General features: G+C 39.4%; 1 protein-coding gene across 1 annotated transcript in view; it reads right to left on the bottom strand.

Moving 5' to 3' along the window:
* Positions 1–23,860, bottom strand: part of rnf216 (ring finger protein 216) — a 66,990-nt gene that overhangs the window by 31,753 nt on the left and 11,377 nt on the right. Inside the window, exons 11-13 of the mRNA XM_003228807.3 lie at positions 23,142–23,279; positions 21,804–21,952; positions 21,459–21,537 (exon numbers count right to left, since the gene is read on the bottom strand). Of these exons, the coding sequence (XP_003228855.1) occupies positions 21,459–21,537; positions 21,804–21,952; positions 23,142–23,279 (366 nt within the window). The remainder of the gene's footprint in view (positions 1–21,458; positions 21,538–21,803; positions 21,953–23,141; positions 23,280–23,860) is intronic.

Below are 23,860 nucleotides of genomic sequence, written 5' to 3'. Positions count from 1 at the left end.
GCCAGAGTTGCTGACTCCCGCCATATAACACGCTATTGTGCTGTTTGGGGGAGGGAAATAACCTCTATACAAACATACGATAGTCTATGTACAAAGAAAATGTGTCCAAATAACATATATCATTAAAGTTCCCCGTACAAAGCTCAATTTGGCCGTACCAAACAAAATGAAAAGGAGCAACCGCTCTAACACAAAAGTTATTCAAATCTGGTATTGGTTCCAATGTATATAGGCTTCAGGGATACATAGTCAATGAAAATATCTTGCAAACAATTTAAACAGATGGTTGGTTGTGTTGCTGTATAGTGGAATGAAGAAAATAAAGATGGAGCACCGCTCTCACAAAAGTCTTCGAAAGTAAAGTCCAAATAAAGTCCCAAGTCTACAGGGGTCCCAGGTATTTTTGTACCCTGTTTCAGGGAGAAAATCCCCTTCTTCAGGAGTTGTTATAACCCAGCAACAATGAATTTCCATATAGTGCCTAATTGCTTACACTGAGTGACTCTGCTTGTGGTGATTTCAACTGCGAGTGAAATCGTATGTTTGTATAGATACTTTACAAGTATTCTGGGATTTTGTATAGGAGGGAAATAACCTCCCCTTACTTTCAAAAATAATTCTGCAAGGCAGCGTAACACAATGAGCTGCTGCTTGAGAAAATTCCATCCTGAAATTCACGGAATTGGTTGCACAGTTTGGCCCTGGACATGATGCATGATTGCTCTCCCACGCAACACACCCACGGCTCTACAATTCCACTACCTCTGTTTTTTAGGGGAACATATTGAAGACCGCTGCCAAAACAAAACCCGTCAAATGAGGAAAACATGATGAGTAAGATGGCCCATAAATACACAAGAATCGCCCATTGTGTATTGTTTGGGGACAAGTTATTTGAAGAATGACCTTGAAAATCCCCACTTCACCGAGCGTATCATTTCTGACCAGCTGCCTCTCCTGAAATAATGGACCAGGTGCGACAGATACCGTCCTCCACTAAAAATGAGGAAAGAACACAAACTGCATCTGTTCCGTGGAACAGAAAGAAAAATAACATCTGTAAAACGTGAAGTTCCACCAACACTGTGGAAAAAGCAACACCCACAAAGTGAAGACGTACCTTGAATCTAACGCTCACCTGAATTTTCAGAACTTTGAAATCAAAAAAAGTATTTGCTGGCAAATGTAATGTGCAGCAGGGGAAAAAAATACACTCTTTGTCATTTGGCCACAAAAGGTGTACATTACAGATGCTGCCTGCTTAGAATTGAAAATGAAAGTGTCAGAGCACTAAATGCAAAAACAAAACCTTGGAGATGTGGGCGAAACGTCAGGAGAGAATACTTCTGGAACATGGCCACGCAGCCCGAAAAACATACAACAACCCTGTGATCCCGGCCATGAAAGCCTTCGACAACTCATTAAAACCTTGGAGGTGCATCTATGCTGTAGAATGAATCCACTTTAACTGCCTTGGCTCAATGCTATGAAATTATACTCGAGTATAAGCCGACCTGAATATAAGCCAAGGCACCTAATTTTACCACAAAGAAACTGGGAAAACATTGACTCCCGTATAAGCCGAAGGTGGTAAATTTCAGAAATAAAAATAGATACCAAGAAAATTACATTAATTGATGCATCAGTAGGTTAAATGTTTTTGAATATTGACATAAAGCTCAAATTTAAGATGAGACTGTCCAACTCTGATCAAATCATTATTCTCATCTTCTTCAATGTAAAAGTGCTTATGTATCCTTTTAATAATAATAGAGTAAAATAATACATGTAATAATAATAATAATAATAATAATAATAATTTCCTGTATTTATTATTACAGTAGAGTCTCACTTATCCAAGCCTCACTTATCCAAGCCTCTGGATAATCCAAGCCAATTTTGTAGTCAATGTTTTCAATATATCGTGATATTTTGGTGCTAAATTCATAAATACAGTAATTACAACATAACATTACTGCGTATTGAACTACTTTTTCTGTCAAATTTGTTGTATAACATGAAGTTTTGGTGCTTAATTTGTAAAATCATAACCCAATTTGATGTTTAATAGGCTTTTCCTTAATCCCTCCTTATTATCCAAGATATTCGCTTATCCAAGCTTCTGCCTGCCCATTTAGCTTGGATAAGTGAGACTCTACTGTATTATTATTATTATTATTATTATTATTATTATTATTATTATTATTATTAGTCTATCTTGTTTGCTGTGTCATAATAAAATAATAATAATAATAATAAATACAGGAAAATAATACATGTAATAATAAATAGAGTGAAATAATACATTCAATAATAATAATAAGATCAGAGTGAAAAAATAAATGTATTAATAATAATAATAAAATAGGGTAAAATAAATGTAATAGTAGCAACAATAATAGAGAAAAATAATAAATGTAATAATACCAATAATAATATAGAGAGAAAAATAAATGTACCCTATATTCTCGAGTATAAGCTGACCCAAATATTAGACAATCAGGACCCTCACCCGAGTATAAGCCGAGGGGGGCTTTTTCAGTCTTAAAAAAAGGGCTGAAAAACTAGGCTTATACTCGAGTATATACAGTATGTTGTTTTACAAGGTCTTGAGCCTTCTCTGCCAAAGAATGCGTATGCCCCAAAACTACAAATCCCAGGATTGCACAGCATTGAGCAATGACAGACCTTGAATAGGAGTTTCAGACACTCTTGTAGCAGCTTCCCCTTTTGCTTTGGCTCAGCACTAAGATCACCGTATTACGCTCATCAAAACTCAAGCGTCTACAGCCCTCTCGTGGTCATCGGCCATAAAACCTTCTGCAGATGTTGACCGTTTTCAACATGGGCCTCTTCTCTACGGAGCAATATGACTGACCGAGAGTATGGGCGGCAAGAAATAGGACTGCAGGCCTTGAAACTTCTATCCACTTGAAATGCTTGTGTTTTGTTTAAAGCCAATTAAATAAATACAGCAAATTTAATACACTAGGTGCAGGTAACTGCTTTCATCCTGGAAGTAAAGAATAAAGCATCTCTCCCATAAAGGACCTGCAGATTCCATTGACCATAAGGAGAGCTGTTCACCAGTGGAACTCTCTGCTCCAGAGACTGGTGAAGTCCTTGGAAGCTTTTAAACAGAGGATGGCCATCTGTCAGAGATGAATTGATTGTGCCTTTCCTGCATGGCAGGGGGTTGGACTAGATGGCCCATGTGGTCCCTTCCAACTACCGTATCCAACGTTCGCTTATCCAACGTTCTGGATTATCCAACGCATACTGCCTCCTGTCCGTATCCAAAGCTGTTTCTCTAGGCAGCAAGAACTGAACTTTTTACAGACTTAATTTCCGACAAAATTGTTACTATAAGTTCACTTTATGCAATTATATCTTTATTTGTAAATACAGTAATTACCATATAACATTACTGTGTATTGAACGGCTTTTTCTGTCGATTTGTTGTAAAACATGTTTTGGTGCTTAATTTGTAAAATCATAACGTAATTTGATATTTAATAGGCTTTTCCTTAATCCCTTCTTATTATCCAACATTTTCGCTTATCCAACGTTCTGCTGGCCCGTTTATGTTGGATGAGACTCTACTGTATATGATTCTTTGATTCTTTTCTTACGTCCAGCACCTGGCAATCCAAGATGCTTTTCTTGTTTATATTATTTTCTGTATCTCTGTGTTACTGTAATCTGCCCCAAGTCCCCTTAGAGAGAGAGGGTGGGGTGCAAATAAAGCATATTATTATGTATATTATTATTATTATTATTATTATTATTATTATTATTATTATTATTATTATTATTATATGACACAGCAAACAAGATAGATATGCTGGATTTCGAATCACAAAATCTCAAGTCGAACACTTCCCAAGTGTCTAGGACTGTGTGATGTATATTATTATTATTATTATTATTATTATTATTATTATTATTATTATTGTATGACACAGCAAACAAGATAGCTATGCTGGATTTCGTATCACAAAATCACAAGTCGAACACTTCCCCAGTGTCTAGGACTGTGAGATTTATTATTATTATTATTATTATTATTATTATTATTATTACTGTATGACACAGCAAACAAGATAGATATGCTGGATTTCGTATCACAAAATCTCAAGTCGAACACTTCCCAAGTGTCTAGGACTGTGTGATGTATATTATTATTATTATTATTATTATTATTATTATTATTATTATTGTATGACACAGCAAACAAGATAGCTATGCTGGATTTCGTATCACAAAATCACAAGTCGAACACTTCCCCATTGTCTAGGACTGTGAGATTTATTATTATTATTATTATTATTATTATTATTATTATTATTATTACTGTATGACACAGCAAACAAGATAGATATGCTGGATTTCGTATCACAAAATCACAAGTCGAACACAGAAGAAAAGAGAACACAGGAGCCAGGTTATGATAAAAGATGGTTCCACTATGGAACCTAACACAGACAAGCATGTGCTATTTTTGGGTGTGAATACAAAGGGGGACACCATTGTGCCATCACACTTTTTGCAGCAAATACAGTTCCCTAAGAAACAAAAGCTGTCGGGTAGTGAGCAGCTAATGGCTGCACAACGTAATGCGAGGAGCAGCAGATCGAGGCAGCAAAGTGGCCTGTTTTGGTATTTCAACTCGGGTTCATCGTGAGCATCCTTGCTCTTCCATTAGTTGCTCTTTTTCCCAACTGACCTCTTGGCTTTTTTTTCTCTTCTGCTGCTTTTAAGGCACATCCACTCTTAAACGCCCATCAACTCTGAGTCGTGCTGACCTCATTCTGAAAAAATTGTAGCTTGGCCCGGACGGACGGACGGTGCATTCCATTGAAGTTCCCCTTCTTGGAAACATCTTCTCCATTTGCAGTGGGGGCCGTGGAGGGGGAAGCATTTACCCCCACACCACCCTGTGATCCCTGCTTTGCTACAGAGATGGAAAGCATCTTGGCTAGAAAGGCCAATTGGGGAGGGTGCTCATGCGCTGCAATGGTGGAAGGAGCACAAAAAGCAATGCCTTGCCATGCTTCGAAGGAGGCTGGATTCCTATGTTTTGCAGTCCTGAAGAGAATGATGCTGGGGAAAATGGAAGGGAAAAGGAAGAGGGGCCGACGGATGGCATCCTTGAGGGACTGAGCCCACCTTGAAGGAGTTGGAGTGAATTCCGTTCTGGCTATTCCACCGACTTGGCCTGAAATATCCTGTACAGTCTCATCTTTTCCAGATCATGGTCCATGTTAACCTATGGCATTATTGACCCCCGACTGGAAGCTGCTGTGATTTTATTGATTATTTTAATGTAAATTTTATTTTTGTGCAATAATGTATTTTTATACTGTTATGTACCGTATGTCTGTACCATTGCTATAAACCGCTCTGAGTCCCTTCTGAGATGTAGGGTGGTATATAAACAAAGTTATTATTATTATTATTATTATTATTATTGTATGACACAGCAAACAAGATAGATATGCTGAATTTCGTATCACAAAATCACAAGTTGAACACTTCCCAAGCGTCTAGGACTATTATTATTATTATTATTATTATTTTATTATGACACAGCAAGCAAGATAGATATGCTGGATTTCGTATCACAAAATCACAAGTCGAACACTTCCCAAGTGTCTAGGACTCTGTGATGTATATTACTATTATTATTATTATTATTATTATTATTATTATTATTATTGTTTGACACAGCAAACAAGATAGACATGCTGGATTTCGTATCACAGAATCACAAGTCGAACACTTCCCAAGTGTCTAGGACTCTGTGATGTATATATTATTATTATTATTATTATTATTATTATTATTATTATTATTATTATTATTATTGTTTGACACAGCAAACAAGATAGATATGCTGGATTTCATATCACAAAATCACAAGTCGAACACTTCCCAAGTGTCTAGGACTGTGTGATGTATTTTCGGATGATGCGTGCAGATCCCAGTAAGGTGGCCTTTTGCAGTTGGCAGATCGTGATTTTGTCAGTGTCTATGTTTCCAAATGCTGGCTGAGAATGGAATTATATTATTATTATTATTATTATTATTATTATTATTATTATTATTATTATTATTATTATTATTAGTGGGCCGGTCCAGGAAGTCACGAAGAGTCAGAAACGACTAAACACTCCTGTAATTTAAAAGTCAAGGGGAAGGGAAATATTTTAACCAAGATATTAAATAAAAACCCCAAATAGTCCTCTAATGCACCCAGGGATACAGCTTTATCTCCGCATTTTTATTGGGTGAGAAAGGGAAGGCTGCCTATCGCCCAGCGCCTCAGATGTTCCTGCGCACAGATTAAATGGGATGTGCACCACATTCCACGCTCACTCCTCACTCCACTACAAATAGCAATTCCAAAATGTCAGCCTTCGAGACAGCCTGATACAACTCCATTAATAATGCAGGAGCACTTTGAGCCTGAATGCATTAACAAGGCAGAGGCTTTCAAGGTTAAAAAGCTGTCAGGGCTTGGCGGCTGAAGCGCAATATCCACATCGCAGGCTCCCTGCCCTGAAAAAGATGGGATTTCTGTGGACTGAACATGCCCTGACAGGGTCAATGCAAGGCTGGGTTTCCTGTCTGCCAGGAAGAATATTGTGTCTAAGGGAGATCGGGTAGTCTCCGAAGGCACAGCTTGCTCACATTTGCTCTCCTTTTCCTATTCCGTTTTTTTTCTTTTGTAGCAGGTAGTATGCTATATCTCTGCAGACAGCGGTGGCACTATTTTGTAACACCTGCTTATGATTATAAAACTCCCATGGGTTTATTTATTTTATTTATTTCCGTCATTTCTATCCCACCCTTCTCACTCGAAGGGACTCAGGGCGGCTTACAAAACTGGCAGAATTCCATGCCAACACACAACAATGCAAAAGAATAAAAACATAAGCAGTTAAATACAGATTTAAAACAATACAAAATACTTGAGCCATTCATTCACAAAACCTTAGTCCAGACCGAGTAGAAGCCAACAAAACTTATTCTTTGAACGCTTGCTCACCTAGCCAGGTCTTCACATTTCACTTTTGGTTCCCCCAAACAATAAGAAGAATAGCTTTATTGTCATTGTGCTATTGCACATTGATATAAAATGCTTTCCTCAAAACAACACACCCCAACGACTGCACAACCCCCAAGGAGCAGCAGGACAAACCTGAATACAGTAGTCTCTCGCTTATCCAACCTTTGCTTATCTAATGTTCTGGATTATCCAACACAGTCAGCCTCCCGCCCGGATCCACCGCTGTTTCTCTAGGCAGCAAGGACTGAACTTTTTACAGATTTAATTTCCAACGTTGTTACTGCAGGTTCATTTGATGCAATTCTATCTTTATTTGTAGTCAATGTGTTAGTAGCCAATGATTTTGTAGTCAATGTTTTCAATACAATGCAATGTTTTGGTGCTAAATTTGTAAATACAGTAATTACTACATAAGGTTGTCGTGTAATTGAACTGCTTTTTCTGTTGATTTGTTGTAAAACATGATGTTTTGGTGCTTAATTTGTAAAATCATAACGTAATTTGATGTTTAATCAGCTTTTCCTTAATCCCTCCGGATTATCCAACATTTTCACTTATCCAACGTTCTGGTGGCCCATTTATGTTGGATAAGTGAGACTCTACTGAATGTTACTGTGAAAGAAATTTTAAAAAACAGTCCCATGTAGAATGCTTTAACACAGGGGTCCCCAAACTAAGGCCCGGGGGCCGGATGCGGCCCTCCAAGGTCATTGACCTGGCCCCTGTCCTAAACTTTAGACTTAAGAGTTGACCTAAGTCTACCTGGTCTTTGGAGGTCTCTTTGCTTACCTATGGTCTTATGAGATCGTCTAGATGGTCTTTGAAGGTCTGTGTGCTTAGCTACGGCCTTATGAAACAATCTAGATGGCTTTTGGAGGTCACTTTCCTGACCTATGGTCCTATGAGACTGTTTAGATGGCCTTTGAGGGTCCCTTTCCTTACCTATGGTTTTATGATATTGTCTAGATGGCCTTTGGGGGGCCCTTTCCTTCTCTATGGTCTTATGAAACCATCTAGATGGTCTTTGAGGGTCCCTTTCCTTATCTATGGTCTTATGAGACCGTCTAGATGGTCTTTGGAGGTCTCTTTGCTTACCTATGATCTTATGAGATCGACTAGATCAGGGGTCCCCAAACTAAGGCCCTCCAAGGCCACTGACCTGGCCTCTGTCCTAAACATTAGACTTCGGGTTGACCTAAGTCTGCAACGACTTGAAGGCACACAACAACAACAATCTTAATTTTAGACTATTTCATCATAGTCTGGCCCCCTAACAGTCTGAGGGACTGTGAATCGGCCCCCCACTTAAAAAGTTTGAGGACCCCTGCTTTAACAGGTCCAAATCTAACAATCCTAGTCTACCTCAATTTACTTGGAGACACACGTGAATTTAGCCACAGTTTCTCTGCAGGTATCTAATCCAACCAGCCACTTCCCTGGATCCTTGCAAAGGTCTCTTGCTGCCCAAATAGCACATCATTTGGGGTTAGAAAGTTTGACCTGTCTGTGTATCCTTCACCAGGACTTAGTAAACACAGCTAACTCTGATGATTTTGGTATTTCTGGATTTCCATCCTGACAAGATAAACTCTCCAGGTATTTAGAGAACCTCAAGCAGCCCTTTCCACCAAGGTGCAACTTGGAAAAAAAATCCAGTTCATTTCTCCACACAGAAAAAGTGAGACCAAATCTTAAGTAAGTCATTTTCTTTGTAAAGTGTTCTCTTTTTTCCTTCCCAACAATAAAGGAAGCTCTTTCCCCCTCCCTTGTCTTTAAAGGAAGAGGTTAAGCAAGACAGCCTGGCTTATGATGTGACCAAATTAGGAAACAAACTCTAAGAGGTTCAAAGATGGACATTGAGACACCCTGGCCTGCCTTTGGCCTCTGACCACCGCGGCTGAGCACTGCCCAGGGCTGAATATATATCCTAGCAAAATGCTCCCAAAGAAGGCCGGCAACCACACCCACCACTAATTTCAGGTCTTGTATTGTTAAGGGCACATCAAGATGTCTATCTTTTGAGCACCGAACTAATATTCTGGAGACCAGGGTTCAAATCCCACTGGATGGCCTTGGGATTTGAACCCCTCTCAAGCCCTGAACTCCTTGAATGAAACTAGAGTAAATAGGACATGTTTTCAAATACATATCCACATTTCCAAGGCCTTCAAACCCATCACTCGCTTTTATTTTATTATTATGCCTTCTCAGTATTATATTAGCACTTTATTGACTATGTTAGCTGTGAAACTACCTCTCCCCGACTCTGAAATATTCTGCACTTTGGCCCAGATCCGTGTATTCATCTCCTGTTTTTTAACATTTTACTTCGTATGTTGACCTTTTATGACTGTTTTGTTGATGCTGATGTTTTATTGTTGAGTAATTTGTTTTATTGTCTTGCTATTGTTATTATATTGTTGTGTTTGGGCATGGCCCCATGTAAGCCGCCCCGAGTCCCTTTGGGGAGATGGGGCGGGGTATAAGAATAAAGTTATTATTATTATTATTATTATTATTATTATTATTATTATTATCATTATCATTATTACTAAGTGATAAAGGATCTGAAATATTCTGCACTTTGGCCCAGATCCGTGTATTCATCTCCTGTTTTTTAACATTTTATTTTGTATGTTGACCTTTTATGACTGTTTTATTGTTGTTTATTGTTTATTGTATGACTGATGTTTTATTGTTGAGTAATTTGTTTTATTGTCTTGCTATTGTTATTATATTGTTGTGTTTGGGCATGGCCCCATGTAAGCCGCCCCGAGTCCCTTTGGGGAGATGGGGCGGAGTATAAGAATAAAGTTATTATTATTATTATTATTATTATTATTATTATTATTATTATTACTACTAAGTGATAAAGGATCTGCACCCCAGACACCCGCTTTGTCCACACGGCCCAAGCTTTGGGTTTGCATCCACAGGAAGAGAGACGGTTCATTTATATTCATGGGCTTAAGCAGATCAGCCTTCAAACAACACATTTCTCCAGCAACCTATGTGGTCAGCCTCGCTTCCGGCACTATCAAACCCAAAGGTCGACCAAAGCAGAAGAGCCGGACAACCGACACAGCCTCTTATGGATATATTTCCCAAGTTGATAGGCCCAACGCGGAATCATCTTCTCACCGAATGATATGGCTATATATGGCAGGAGCCTAAGGCAAGGCAAAAAAAAAATAGTTTTGCTTCCCAAACTTGCACAGTCTATTTATAAACCAGTGGTTTGAGAATTCCTGTTTTTGGAGATTTGGGGTAATACGCACAACCACAAATAATTAGACTCAGAAGGGAGGGCAGTGAAAAAAAGAGAGTTGGAGAGAACATCTGCCTTTTTGAAGAGATATCAGTTTCTAAGTCTGTTTTAACCTTTCAGAACATTTGCAAACCTTCTGGACTATAGACTCCGATATGGATTTTAATCTGAAAGATGTGAAGGAACCCAACAATGCTCATTCCTGTTCCAGTCATTTGGAGCTACATTTTTAGGTCCATTGTTTGGTCCAACCTCCATGTGGAAGGGTCTGGGGCAACAGAGGAGAAAATCCCATTGGAAAGGGTGGAGGGGACACAATCCTTTAGCACAGCGGGCTAATCTTTTAACACCAAGGTATTTTTTTGCAAGCGAAAAGCATTTGCTCCAAGCATCTGCACTAACCAGCAACAGCAGCTTTTAAATTGCTCACTGAGCACATAGCATGGTTCTGAGCATGCAGCATGGAAGGAAACTAGATACTGGAAATGGACAAGAGCCAAAGAACATCTAGTGAAGGAGGAAACAGCAAATCCTAACTCTTGCCGTTCTGATCTCCAGGTTCAGAGGCTTGATTCCCTGATGGAATATGTGGCAGGACCAGCCTAGAGATCACAAAGTCATTACATAAAAACTCCAACCATCACCCAAGTCAAAAAAGGAGCACAATCAAAGCTCTGACAGACCGTGCACAAAGAATCTGCGAACCTCACCTCCTCCAAAGTGAACTCAACCACTTAAACTGGGCTCTACAGGCCAATGGAGAGTCCACCACAGACATCAGAAGAGCTGCAAGGCCAAGAACAAGCCATGAGAGTCAAGACAAAGATCCACCCAGAGGAAAGGTGTTCTTACCATACATCAAGGGAACCACTGACCGCATAGGCAAACTGATGAAGAAGCACAACCTACAAACTATCTACAGACCCACAAAGAAAATCCAACAAATGCTACGGTCAGCGAAGGACAAGAGGGATCCTCTCTCTTCTGCAGGAGTCTACCAGATACCATGCAGCTGTGGACAAGTCTACAGAGGGAACACCAAACGCAGCATTGCCCAAACAAGAGTCAAAGAACATGAAAGGCACTGCAGACTAATTCAACCAGAGAAATCAGCCATAGCAGAGCATTTGATGAACCAGCCTGGACACAGGATATTATCTGAGAACACAAAAATGCTGGACCATTCCAACAGCTATCATGTCAGACTACACAGAGAAGCCATTGAAATCCACAAGCATGTGGACAATTTCAACAGAAAGGAAGAAACCATGAAAATGAACAAAATCTGGCTACCAGTATTACAAAACTCCAAAATCAAAACAGTAGATGGGAACCAAAACTCTGAGGAATTGACTGAACAAAGGATGCTCCCAGGCAAGAGACAGAAACATTTCCAATGCTAATTAGGGTGATTAACTGAAACATTAATGCTGGCTCCCAGTGACAAAGGACTCTTGCCACACCCTGGACTCTCCACAGATATATATTCTTTCCTTTCCTTACTTAGTTTATCCATACCTCACAACCTCTGAGGATGCCTGCCATAAATGTGGGCAAAACATCAGGAGAGAATACTTCTGGAACATGGCCACACAGCCCGAAAGACATACAACAACCCTGTGATCCCGGCCATGAAAGCCTTCGACAACTCATTACATATGACTTTGTATTGACACATACTGCAAACTGTGGAAAGGAGGATCATCGAGCCAGAGAAAGACCATTAAAATTAGGTTCAAACTGGAAGCTCCCGATCATCTTGGGTGCTACATGGCACCAGTGCTTCAACCACATAGAATCATAGGGTTGGAAGAGACCACATGGGCCATCTAATCCATCCCCTTGCCATGCAGGAAAAGCGCAATAAAGCATTCCTGATGTGATGAACTCCCATCTTGGAATAACCCAAGAAGCTGAAGAGTTACTCAGAAGGCCTTGCATCTCTCTTTTGTTAAGGCCAACACCCATTGCCCATTTTTTGCCCCATATCATTTTCTTGTTCCCTTCCTCTTGCCGTAAGTTGCCACATTCTTTTGGGCAGTGGTTCCCAACCTTTGGGCCTCCAGATGTTTTGGATTTTAACTCCCAGAAATCCCAGCCAGCTTACCAGCTGTTAGGAACTGTGGGAGCTGAAGCCCAAAACACCTGGAGACCCAAAGGTTGGGAACCACTGCTTTAGGGAGAAAGAAACCCTGCCAAGCAAGATACACAAAGAGGCTCAATTGGCAAGATGAGGCTGTACTGTGTGTAGACCACGCATGGGCCACCAATTGTTAGGAACTGTGGGAGCTGAAGTCCAAAACACCTGGAGACCCAAAGGTTGGGAACCACGGCTTTAGGGAGAAAGAAACCGTGCCAAGCAAGATACTCAAAGAGGCTCAATTGGCAAGATGAGGCTGTACTGTGTGTAGACCAGGCATGGGCCACCAGTTGTTAGGAACTGTGGGAGTTGAAGTCCAAAACACCTGGAGGGAGGGCCGAAGTTTGCCCATGCCTGGTGTAGAAATTATTTCCGGAGAACGGGCCCATTCTGGCTCTGTGGTCGCAGAGCACCTAGTCTTCCACCAGCTTCTGCTCTGCCTTCTTCCTTTCCCCTCGTGCTTTCAGCACCGCAGTTGCAGCTGAGGAGTTTCCACTGCCCTTTTATGGTAGAAAAATGAAAACTGCCTGCCTAGCAGCAGAGCAGGGAGGGAGGGAGAGAAGGAAGGAGGGAGCACGCGCAAGCTGACGGAAACTTGCCATTTGTTGTGGCTTTGGCAAGGAGTCAAGGCAGCACGTTCCCAGCCACACCGTTCAGAAGGGAGAGCAAGCGCTGCCTGGCCATTGATTATAGCAAAGGGTAAAAACAAAGTCAAGGTTCCCAGCTGGTCACGGGAAGATCCCCATGGGTGAGTTAGGGAAAGTGGATGAACGCTGCGCACGGGGCATCAATTCATTCTTATTTCTGCATCCATCGTTGTAGCAGAGGGGTGGACAACTGTGCCTTCTAAATATGTTGGGCTTACAATTCCCATCGACCCTAGCCAGCAGAAATCTGGGTCTGTCCCAATAAAATGCAGTGCATAACGGCTTTCCACGGAGACCCCGGCCACATTTACATCCATCCACTAATGAACCTCAACCGCACTTTCCTTTGGACACCCTAGAACAATAATGGGCAACCTTTTGAGCTTGGTGTGTGAAATTCACCAAAAAAAACCTAGCATGACTTGGGTGGTGTGTCACTTTGAGGAAAAAAATAATTATTATTTCCAGCATTTACACCCCGCCCTTCTCACCCAGAGGGACTCAGGGCGGCTTACAACAGTTGGCAACATTTAATGCCAAGAACATCATAATAAAACAAAAACAGTACATATAATCAATTAAAACTATTAAAATACATCATTAAAATACATTATAAAAATTAAAACATATGTAAATTAGATCCATTTGTCTAAAAACCTCATGCTTCAAAAACCATAATTTCGCAATATATATAGTTTAAACAACAAAAATATATAATTGTAATATATAACTGTATTTAATAAATCAAAAACTATTTACTACCATTACTTCCATGTACAACAATCTATGGTACCTCTTGCAGTTTCCACGCTGATTTCTCTCTATTCTAGTTTCAATGTAGTCATGAATAATAAATAATATAATAATAATATAATAGTAATAAAATGATAATATGCTACAATAATAATAGAATAATAATAGAATTACAGTAGAGTCTCACTTATCCAACATAAACGGGCCAGCAGAAAGTTGGATAAGCGAATATGTTGGATAATAAGGAGGGATAAAGGAAAAGCCTATTAAACATCAAATTAGGTTATGATTTTACAAATTAAGCACCAAAACATCATGTTATACAACAAATTTGGCAGAAAAAGTAGTTCAATACGCAATAATGCTATGTAGTAATTACTGTATTTACGAATTTAGCACCAAAATATCACGATGTATTGAAAACATTGACTACAAAAATGTGTTGGATAATCCAGAACGTTGGATAAGCGAGTGTTGGATGAGACTCTACTGTATACACACACACACACACATAGTTCCCATGGAGTAAAGAACAAAACCACTGGACCAAATCACACCAGATTTTGCCACAAAATACATAGTCATCCAATCAATCTGCATGTGGCAGCGTGTCAGCAAAAATGTCTAGGCGTGTCAGTGCTGACACGCGTGTCATAGGTTGGCCATCACTGCCCTAGAAAGATCTCTTTTTTCCTCCCAAGACAGTTTCAAGCCTGGTGTACGCTGCGGAAAGTAGGAAGAGCAAAGCGAGTGACCAAACCTCACCCTACAAAAAGCAAACCTTAATAAAAAACTAACTGGGGCAAGAGGGCACTGAAGCTTGTTTTAAAAATGTGTGTTCTGCTGTATCAGCATAGGCTTTGCGCTTCTGAGCACAACCTGGTTATGGAGTGATAAAAATGTGTTGCCTCAGAGGGGAAGTGAGAGTTAAGAATCAGCAAACACTTCAACGACTGGGGGTGAGAATTGCAACATCCGACTTGGGCAACTCTCTGTGTGCTGAGAATGTGAGAAGACCAACCTCGGCCAGGAAGGAACAAAACACAAGGACTGCCCTGGTGTCCAAATCAATGGCTGGGCTGGATTTTTCCATTCAATGACTAACAAAAAAAAACAGTTGTCAATGTATGTATACAGATTTCCAGCCACTGCTCCAAGCATAAGGCATGCCTTTGCAAAAACAAAACTGCTGTAAGGGCCAGAGGAGTGACCAGAGCAAATTCTTTGCGGACGGGAAGTCCCAAGCTCAAGCATTTTCACCCCAAAACAGCTTGGAATTGGAGGTCACACTTACTTAAGGCCAGAGTGGAAAGAGCAGAGCTTGGCAAAGCACCAAGTGTGGAATTAGAACATCTTTGGAAGCTGCAGGATATAAAGAAATAAGAAGTCTAGACTTTTCCTTCATGGGCCATTCAATCAGTGAGTTAAGAAAAGGTCTTCTTGGTTTCTCCTTTCTCTTGCTATCTTAACTAGTTGCTAATTTAGATCTACATCTGAAATGGCAGCAATCTCTTTGATTAACCTTGGAGGAAAATAACAATGGGAACGTGACATGGGAACCCTGTTTGAGTAAACAAGCTCATTGTGGTTGTTTGTGTCTCACCACTAAGAACAATGAAAAGGTGACAAGGAATCAGCATTTCAGCAAATACATCAATTGCGGTTGTTTGTCTCTTCCCAACATCACCATTATTATATCTGATGGGGGTGAATGTTTGTGTTTTCCTAATGGTGCCCAGGTCCTGTATTGTAGGCTGTGCCCATTGACCATAGTTGACGGGTAGCCAATATATTGTATATACATATAATATTAATAATATTATTTTGTAATACAATATAATACTAATAATACAATATAATAATGTTAATTATATATTATATAGTACATGTAGTATTAATAATAATACTACAATATACTGATATAGTACAATATAGTAATTTATTGCCAGTGTTGTGCTATGCTAGTAATATAATATTATATGTAAATTTAATTTGTAAGCCGCTCTGAGTCCCCTTCGGGGTGAGAAGGGTGGGATATTAATAATAATAATAATAATAATAATAATAATAATAATAATAATAATGGCTTGGCAACCACCACTTTGAAAGGACTTGCAGAATTCAAGTCTTGATGGTCTGCAAGTGTCCTAACAAGATCGCAGAAATGCAAGAGATAATGATAATAATAATAATAATAATAATAATAATAATAATGGCTTGGCAACCACCACTTTGAGTTGAAAGGACTTGCAGAATTCAAGTCTTGGTGGTCTGCAAGTGTCCTAACAAGATCACAGAAATGCAAGCGATAATAATAATAATAATAATGGCTTGGCAACCACCACTTTGAGTTGAAAGGACTTGCAGAATTCAAGTCTTGATGGTCTGCAAGTGTCCTAACAAGAACGCAGAAATGCAAGAGATAATAATAATAATAATAATAATAATAATAATAATAATAATAATAATAATGGTTTGGCAACCACCACTTTGAGTTGAAAGGACTTGCAGAATTCAAGTCTTGGTGGTCTGCATGTGTCCTAACAAGATCGCAGAAATGCAAGCGATAATAATAATAATGGTTTGGCAACCACCACTTTGAGTTGAAAGGACTTGCAGAATTCAAGTCTTGGTGGTCTGCAAGTGTCCTAACAAGATCGCAGAAATGCAAGCGATAATAATAATAATGGTTTGGCAACCACCACTTTGAGTTGAAAGGACTTGCAGAATTCAAGTCTTGGTGGTCTGCATGTGTCCTAACAAGATCGCAGAAATGCAAGCGATAATAATAATAATGGTTTGGCAACCACCACTTTGAGTTGAAAGGACTTGCAGAATTCAAGTCTTGGTGGTCTGCAAGTGTCCTAACAAGATCGCAGAAATGCAAGAGATAATGATAATAATAATAATAATAATGATGATGGCTTGGCAACCACCACTTTGAGTTGAAAGGACTTGCAGAATTCAAGTCTTGGTGGTCTGCAAGTGTCCTAACAAGATCGCAGAAATGCAAGAGATAATAATAATAATAATAATAATAATAATAATAATAATAATAGTAGTGGCTTGGCAACCACCACTTTGAGTTGAAAGGACTTGCAGAATTCAAGTCTTGGTGGTCTGCAAGTGTCCTAACAAGATCACCGAAATGCAAGAGTTAAATCATGCATTTAGATAAGCAGGGGATGCCCTAACATGTGGACATTTGTGACTTAAGTTACCTCGCTCTCTGGCAAAGTGCAGAAACACTGAATTATTTATCCATTTTTTTGTGGATGCCTGAAGACACTCAATGACCCTAACCCAACTCTCATTCAACCATCAACGTCCAAACCTTTTACTACAACGGATTATTGATTTTCATAGATGGTATGTGAGTAAACCAGAGGGAGGACAGAAAGACAACTCCTCCCCGCACACGCACACACACAGAGTGAAAAGAGCAAGCCCTCTAAACCAGAAAGGAGGTGGAATTTATCTGCGCTTCGCTGCCTGGCGATGAAGGGGGACTTGAAAGGAGCCGAATCCGAAGCTTCTGATGTTCTAAACTCCCACCTTTCCGCCCTGACTCCTTCCCCGGCACCGAGCGGGGATGAGATACCCTTTCAAAGATGAGTTATTACCATGGCAACAGTATCTTTCACATCCCCATCTTCCAGCTCGCTGGAAACGCTGCAGTGCCCTGTGCTGAGACTGCAAAGGAGAACAGACCGCCCGTGATATACAACAAGGGTATGGACGGGATTGGCATGGAAAATGCAAGAGTCAGCAAGCAGGCTGCCTGCTAAGACACACACACACACACACAACATTTATGCCAATCATATCTGGTGTCGTAGGCTTGCAAGATGACTATCTGCCAGCATCTATCTATCCATTATCTATTAATTGTTGTGGGTTTGATTTATCTGCCCATTCTACAATAGCTCCATCGTTGATGCTTTGCCATTATTACATTGCACTTTATTGTCCATTTTAGCTGTGAAACTACCTCTCCCCATTTTGGAATATTCTGCACTTTGGCCTACATCTGTGTATTAGTCTCTTGTTTTTAACATTTTATGCTGTATGTTGATTTTAATGACTGTTTTATTGATGCTGATGTTTTTATTGTTGGGATATTTGTTTTATTGTTTTGTTGTTGTTATTATATTGTTGTATCGGGCAAGGCCCCACGTAAGCCGCCCCGAGTCCCTTCGGGGGGATGGGTCAGGGTATAAAAATAAAGTTATTATTAATTATTATTATTATTATTATCCATATGGAGAATGAAGGAAGGGAAAAGCAGCTCTCTCCATCACTACCCCATTCACCCATGCATCCATTTATGACCCATCTATCCATCTTCAATCCATCTATCTATCAATTCATCCACACATGTTGATCGATCCATCTGACCATCCCATGGATCCATCCATACCTCAGAACCTCTGAGGATGCCTGCCATAAATATGGGTAAAACATCAGGAGAAAATGCTTCTGGAACATGGCCAGACAGTCCGGAAAACTCACAACAACCTAGCGATTCCGTCCATGAAAGCCTTTGACAAGACATCAACCCATGGATTCAACCATTCATTCAGTCAGTAGATTTCCAGCAAGAAAGGGGGAAAAAGAAGGAAGGCAGATACAGTAGTGTCTCACTTATCCAACACTCACTTATCCAATGTTCTGGATTATCCAACGCATTTTTGTAGTCAATGTTTTCAATACATCGTGATATTTTGGTGCTAAATTCGTAAATACAGTAATTACTACATAGCATTATTGCGTATTGAACTACTTTTTCTGCCAAATTTGTTGTATAATATGATGTTTTGGTGCTTAATTTTTAAAATCATAACCTATTTTGATGTTTAATAAGCTTTTCCTTAATCTCTCCTTATTATCCAACATATTCGCTTATCCAACATTCTGCCGGCCCGTTTACGTTGGATAAGTGAGACTCTACTGTATGTCAGAATCCCCGAAAGGCAAAAATGCCTAGTAATACATCTTTGGGTGCAAAATGCAGTTTCATTGGCAAGTTTCGTTATTGCGTTAATTCTCTTTTCCAGCAAAAACAGCACGGCGCCCGGACCCTTGCCTTATCTCTATCGATACCAAATTATAAATGCACCCGGACGAGCCTACTTGGCATGCGCTGGAAAGCAATGCCTGATGGACACGCTATTCTTCAACACGGGAACCATGGTTTGCATTTGATGAATTAAGCTTTTAGCGTATTTTCCCAGCCCAGCAAATAATGGCACCTTAATGGAAGCCCTGGCTGCAAAACCGACGGGTTCTTTCAGACGTTGTGAAATAAGCTTCGGAAAGACAACCTTTACAATAATTGGTGCCCAGTTTGCAATGTCTGAGTGGCTTTTCCAGCCTCTGGCCACAAACTCACTGATTTTTTTCCTTCCAGGAAAACAACTACAGAGCTGGTCATCTGCAATGTTCCATTTTCCGAAACCTGGGTCTATCGTGAGCACTTCTGCGCAATATCTTCCTTGCTTAACCCTTCATATAATTGGCCAGCTTGATTAGCACCGAATAGCCTTGCAGCTTCAAAGCCTGGCTGATTTCTGCCTGGGGGAATCCTTTGTTGGGAGGTGTTAGCTGGCCCTGATTAGTTTACTGTCTGGAATTCCCCTGTTTTCAGAGTGTTATTATTTATTTACTGTCCTGATTTCTGAGTTTTTTTTAATGCTGGGCCAGCTGAAGTGGTACATACTATGTTTTGCTTTTAAGGGGACAATCCAGCTTTTAAAAATCAAAGAAAAGGACAATATAAGAAGTTTGACTGACTACAAGCCAATGGTGCCACCTAGCGGTGCTCTCCCTTCGACAGCCTATAAATGTGTTTTCAGAGACACATGCATCATGGAGCATTTATGCAGACCGAAATTCGCTGGCAAGTCACTGACTAAAGTCAGAAGTGAAGTAGATGTTACTCTGGATTGTTTTTATTTCATTAGCCAACCATTTCCACAAACAACCTTTTTGTTTACCAAATGCCAATTCAGTCCTCGAACTCAACTGCTAGCACAACAGCCAAAGCTACAGTTACACGCCAAAACAAATTCAACAGTATTTCACTAAACAATCAGCCAAACAACCTCTTAGTAATGGACTTCAATGTGTTACCAGTGCACAATTTTTCACAGCAGCTCTGTTATAGCTGCTCCATTTCTGAGTGAAAAGAAAATCACATTTTTTTTTTTGCTTCAAACACTAAAACAACTCCCAAAACAAAAGACATCAGCACACGAAGCTGGACTGGAATGACTATTTCCTACTCTGTGACCATATCAACACGCTCAAATATAATAATAATAATAATAATAATAATAATAATAATAATAATAATAATAAATTCTTTATTTAGAACCCGCTTTTCTCTTTAATGGGAACCAAATATACCTTCTAAACAATGTGTTATGCTGTTGTCAAAGGCTTTCATGTTCAGAATCACTGGGTTTCTATGAGTTTTTCGGGGCCTGAGTCCCCTTGGGGAGATAGGGCAGGATACAAATAAAGTTTCATTATATTATTATCATTATTTATTGACACAACAACATAGTATGACACAGCAAACAAGACAGATATGCTGGACTTCGTATCACAAAATCACAAGTCGAATACTTCCCAAGCGTTTAGGACTGTGTGATGTATTATTATTATTATTATTATTATTATTATTATTATTATTATTATTATTATTATTGTATGAGACAGCAAACAAGATAGATATGCTGGATTTCATATCACAAAATCGTAAGTTGAACACTTCCCAAGTGTCTAGGACTATATGATGTACAGTAGAGTCTCACTTATCCAACGTAAACGGGCCGGCAGAACATTGGATAAGCGAATATGATGGATAATAAGGAGAGATTAAGGAAAAGCCTATTAAACACCACATTAGGTTATGATTTTACAAATTAAGCACCAAAACATCATGTTATACAACAAATTAGACAGAAAAAGTAGTTCAATACACAGTAATGCTATGTAGTAATTACTGTATTTACGAATTTAGCACCAAAATATCATGATATATTGAAAACATTGACAACAAAAATGTGTTGGATAATCCAGAATGTTGGATAAGTGGGACTCTACTGTATTTTCGGATGATGCATGCAGATCCCAGTAGGGTGGCCTTTTGCAGTTGGCAGATCGTAATTTTGTCAATGTCTATTGTTTCCAAATGCCGGCTGAGATCTTTTGGCATATTATTATTATTATTATTATTATTATTATTATTATTATTATTATTATTATTATTATTATTGTATGGCCATGTTCCAATAGCATTGTCTCCAGTAGAAAATGCTACTGGAACATGGCCATACAGCCCGAAAAAACTCACAGCAACCCAATGTGTTATGCTGGCTGACGTCTCCAGCTCTCCTCTCGCAAAACCTATCAAGACGCACAACGCTTCTTGCAAAGCGGCCCCGGAAAAGAAAACACTGGCCCTGAAATACACCTGAATGCGAAGATCCCGTGTGAGATCTCCAAGTCCCACTCTTGGAGTGTTTCAACAAGGCCGCCAGTAAATTGCAGAAGCAAATATCCGATTCCTACCTTCCTGCAACGAGGATTCGGACAGCTGAATCGCTTCACGTCCTTGTCCAAGAGCGCCGGGAAGTTGCAGAAGGGACACCTGGGAACCAAGAAGAAATGGAAGTGGCGGCTCTTTTACATATTGTCAGTGGAGTAAACACAAACAACACTTTAACCCTAGCATGGGGAAACTTTGTTCCTCCCTCCAGGTGTTTTGGACTTCAACAAGTTGGCCCATGCCTGCTTTCACCACTACATAATGTCGCCCTAAGTCTGAAACGACTTGAAGGCACACAACAGCAACAATGCCCTGGTTTAGAGCCTCACCGTTCTCCAAATTATTTAGACACAAATTGCAACGCTTACCTGACTAACTCGTCCGCACAGGCCGCCGCCACCTCCTCTTCGGCTTTCCGCTCGTAGTATTTGCACAGTATGTTTTCCGGAAGCACTTTTTCCAGTTCGCTGGTTGGAAACGAACACGTACAGCTGCCTTCCATGCAGCTGAGCTCTGACTATATACAGAAAAAAAGAAAGTGGATTACAATTTGGGAGTAAAAGGTATGCACGTTCAAAATAGTAGTTTTAACGCTGGCGGATAGCTGCTTCAATCTTTATATCTCACTAGAAAATTTGCCCATGTAAATAATAAATAATTTACCATATATACTCGAGTATAAGCCGGCCTAAATATAAGCCGAGGCACCTAATTTTACCACAAAAAAACTGGGAAAACTTATTGACTCGAGTATAAGCCGAGGGTGGGAAATGCAACAGCTACAGGTAAATTTCAAAAATAAAAATAGATAACAATAAAATTACATTAATTGAGGCATCAGTAGGTTAAATGTTTTTGAATATTTACATAAAACTGTAATTGAACATGAAACTGTCCAAGTCTGATTAAATCATTATTTTAACCTTCCTCAATGTACATGTGATTACGTATCCATCCAATAGTAATAAATACACTAAAATAACAAATGTAATAATAATAGAATAAAATAATAAATGTAATAATGACAATAACAGAGTAAAAGAATAAATGTAATAGTAACAATAATAGAGTAAAATAATAAATTTAATAATAATAATACATCGAATCAAATAATAAATGTAATAATAACAATAATAGAGAAAAAATAATAAATTACGTATATGCTCGAGTATAAGCTGACCTGAATATAAGCCGACCAGGACCCTCACTCAAGTATAAGCTGAGGGTGGCTTTTTCAGCCCTAAAAAAGGACTGAAAAACTCGGCCTATACCTATATACGGTATTATAAATAATAATAATGTTATCTCAGTTGAAGAGCCTGAGCCAGACCCACATCAGTCACACAAAATTATCATCATCATAACATCATCATGTCAATTTAAAAGCCCAAGTCACCCTCACTTCAGGAAACGAAGGGTCCCAAAAGCCCTGCCCACTTCTTTCTGTTAGAATGGCAAAACTAAAGGAGAAAAATCTACATCCAAGGGTCATAGCTCTTACATACCTTGAGGAGAGGTGTGTAAGAAAAAAAAAATTACAATTCTAATAAGAAAACTAAAAACTTCACCACTAGAAAGGCAACTCTCACCAAGACACAAATACTCAGTTTACATCCCAGAAAAGTAATTGTAACATGAGCGGAAATGATGACCAATCCCCGGCTCAAGGCATAAACTTCTTTCGTTCCCCAATAAGACGCTCTTACCTTTCCCGAGCCAAAGACCGCCTCCTGAGCATACTTTATCAGGCACTCCTTGCAAAACAAGTGTCCGTCGGCACACTGCGTCAGCTTCTCAAATGCAAACTCCCCATAGCAACAGCGGCACTCGATCATCTGGCCATCCTGCAAATGGGTTTCCAAAGGTTACTTCACCAGTGCCATCCCAAACATACCGCTACTTCTTTATTCATAGAGTCCCATTTGTTTGGGAGGTTGCAAATAAATCGATTATTTGACCAATGCATGTTTCATAGAATCATCGAGTTGGAAGATACCACACAGGCCATCCAGTCCAGTGTTTAACACTATCTGTGCAATATTTTTTATTGTGAAGTTTATAAGCAACTTGAACATTTCTTATTACAGTAAAGATTTTCTTTCCTCAATGTAATAAAATACACACACATGACATCTTGGCCAGGGTAATGGTCAAGATCAGGAAGATGGGAAACAGGGAGGGAATATGTGACCTCGACACACAGAGTGAATAACAATCTTGAACAGGAAAAGGAAAGAAAAAAGAGAAGAAACTGACAGCGTAAACATCCAACACACATACAAAAAAAAAAAACCCAGCCCATATTTATATAGAAATTAATTTTCTCTTTTTGTAAGTATTCTTTCATCCGTTTCCAATCCGTTTTATTGTTTGATGCTCTATCCTGTGCTAGTTTTTCTGTTAGTAAGTCCATATTCATCACGTC

Source organism: Anolis carolinensis, unplaced genomic scaffold, assembly GCF_035594765.1.
Source record: "Anolis carolinensis isolate JA03-04 unplaced genomic scaffold, rAnoCar3.1.pri scaffold_13, whole genome shotgun sequence".
NCBI classification, from domain to species: Eukaryota; Metazoa; Chordata; class Lepidosauria; order Squamata; family Dactyloidae; genus Anolis; species Anolis carolinensis.
This window is presented reverse-complemented; position numbering and strand designations above follow the sequence as displayed.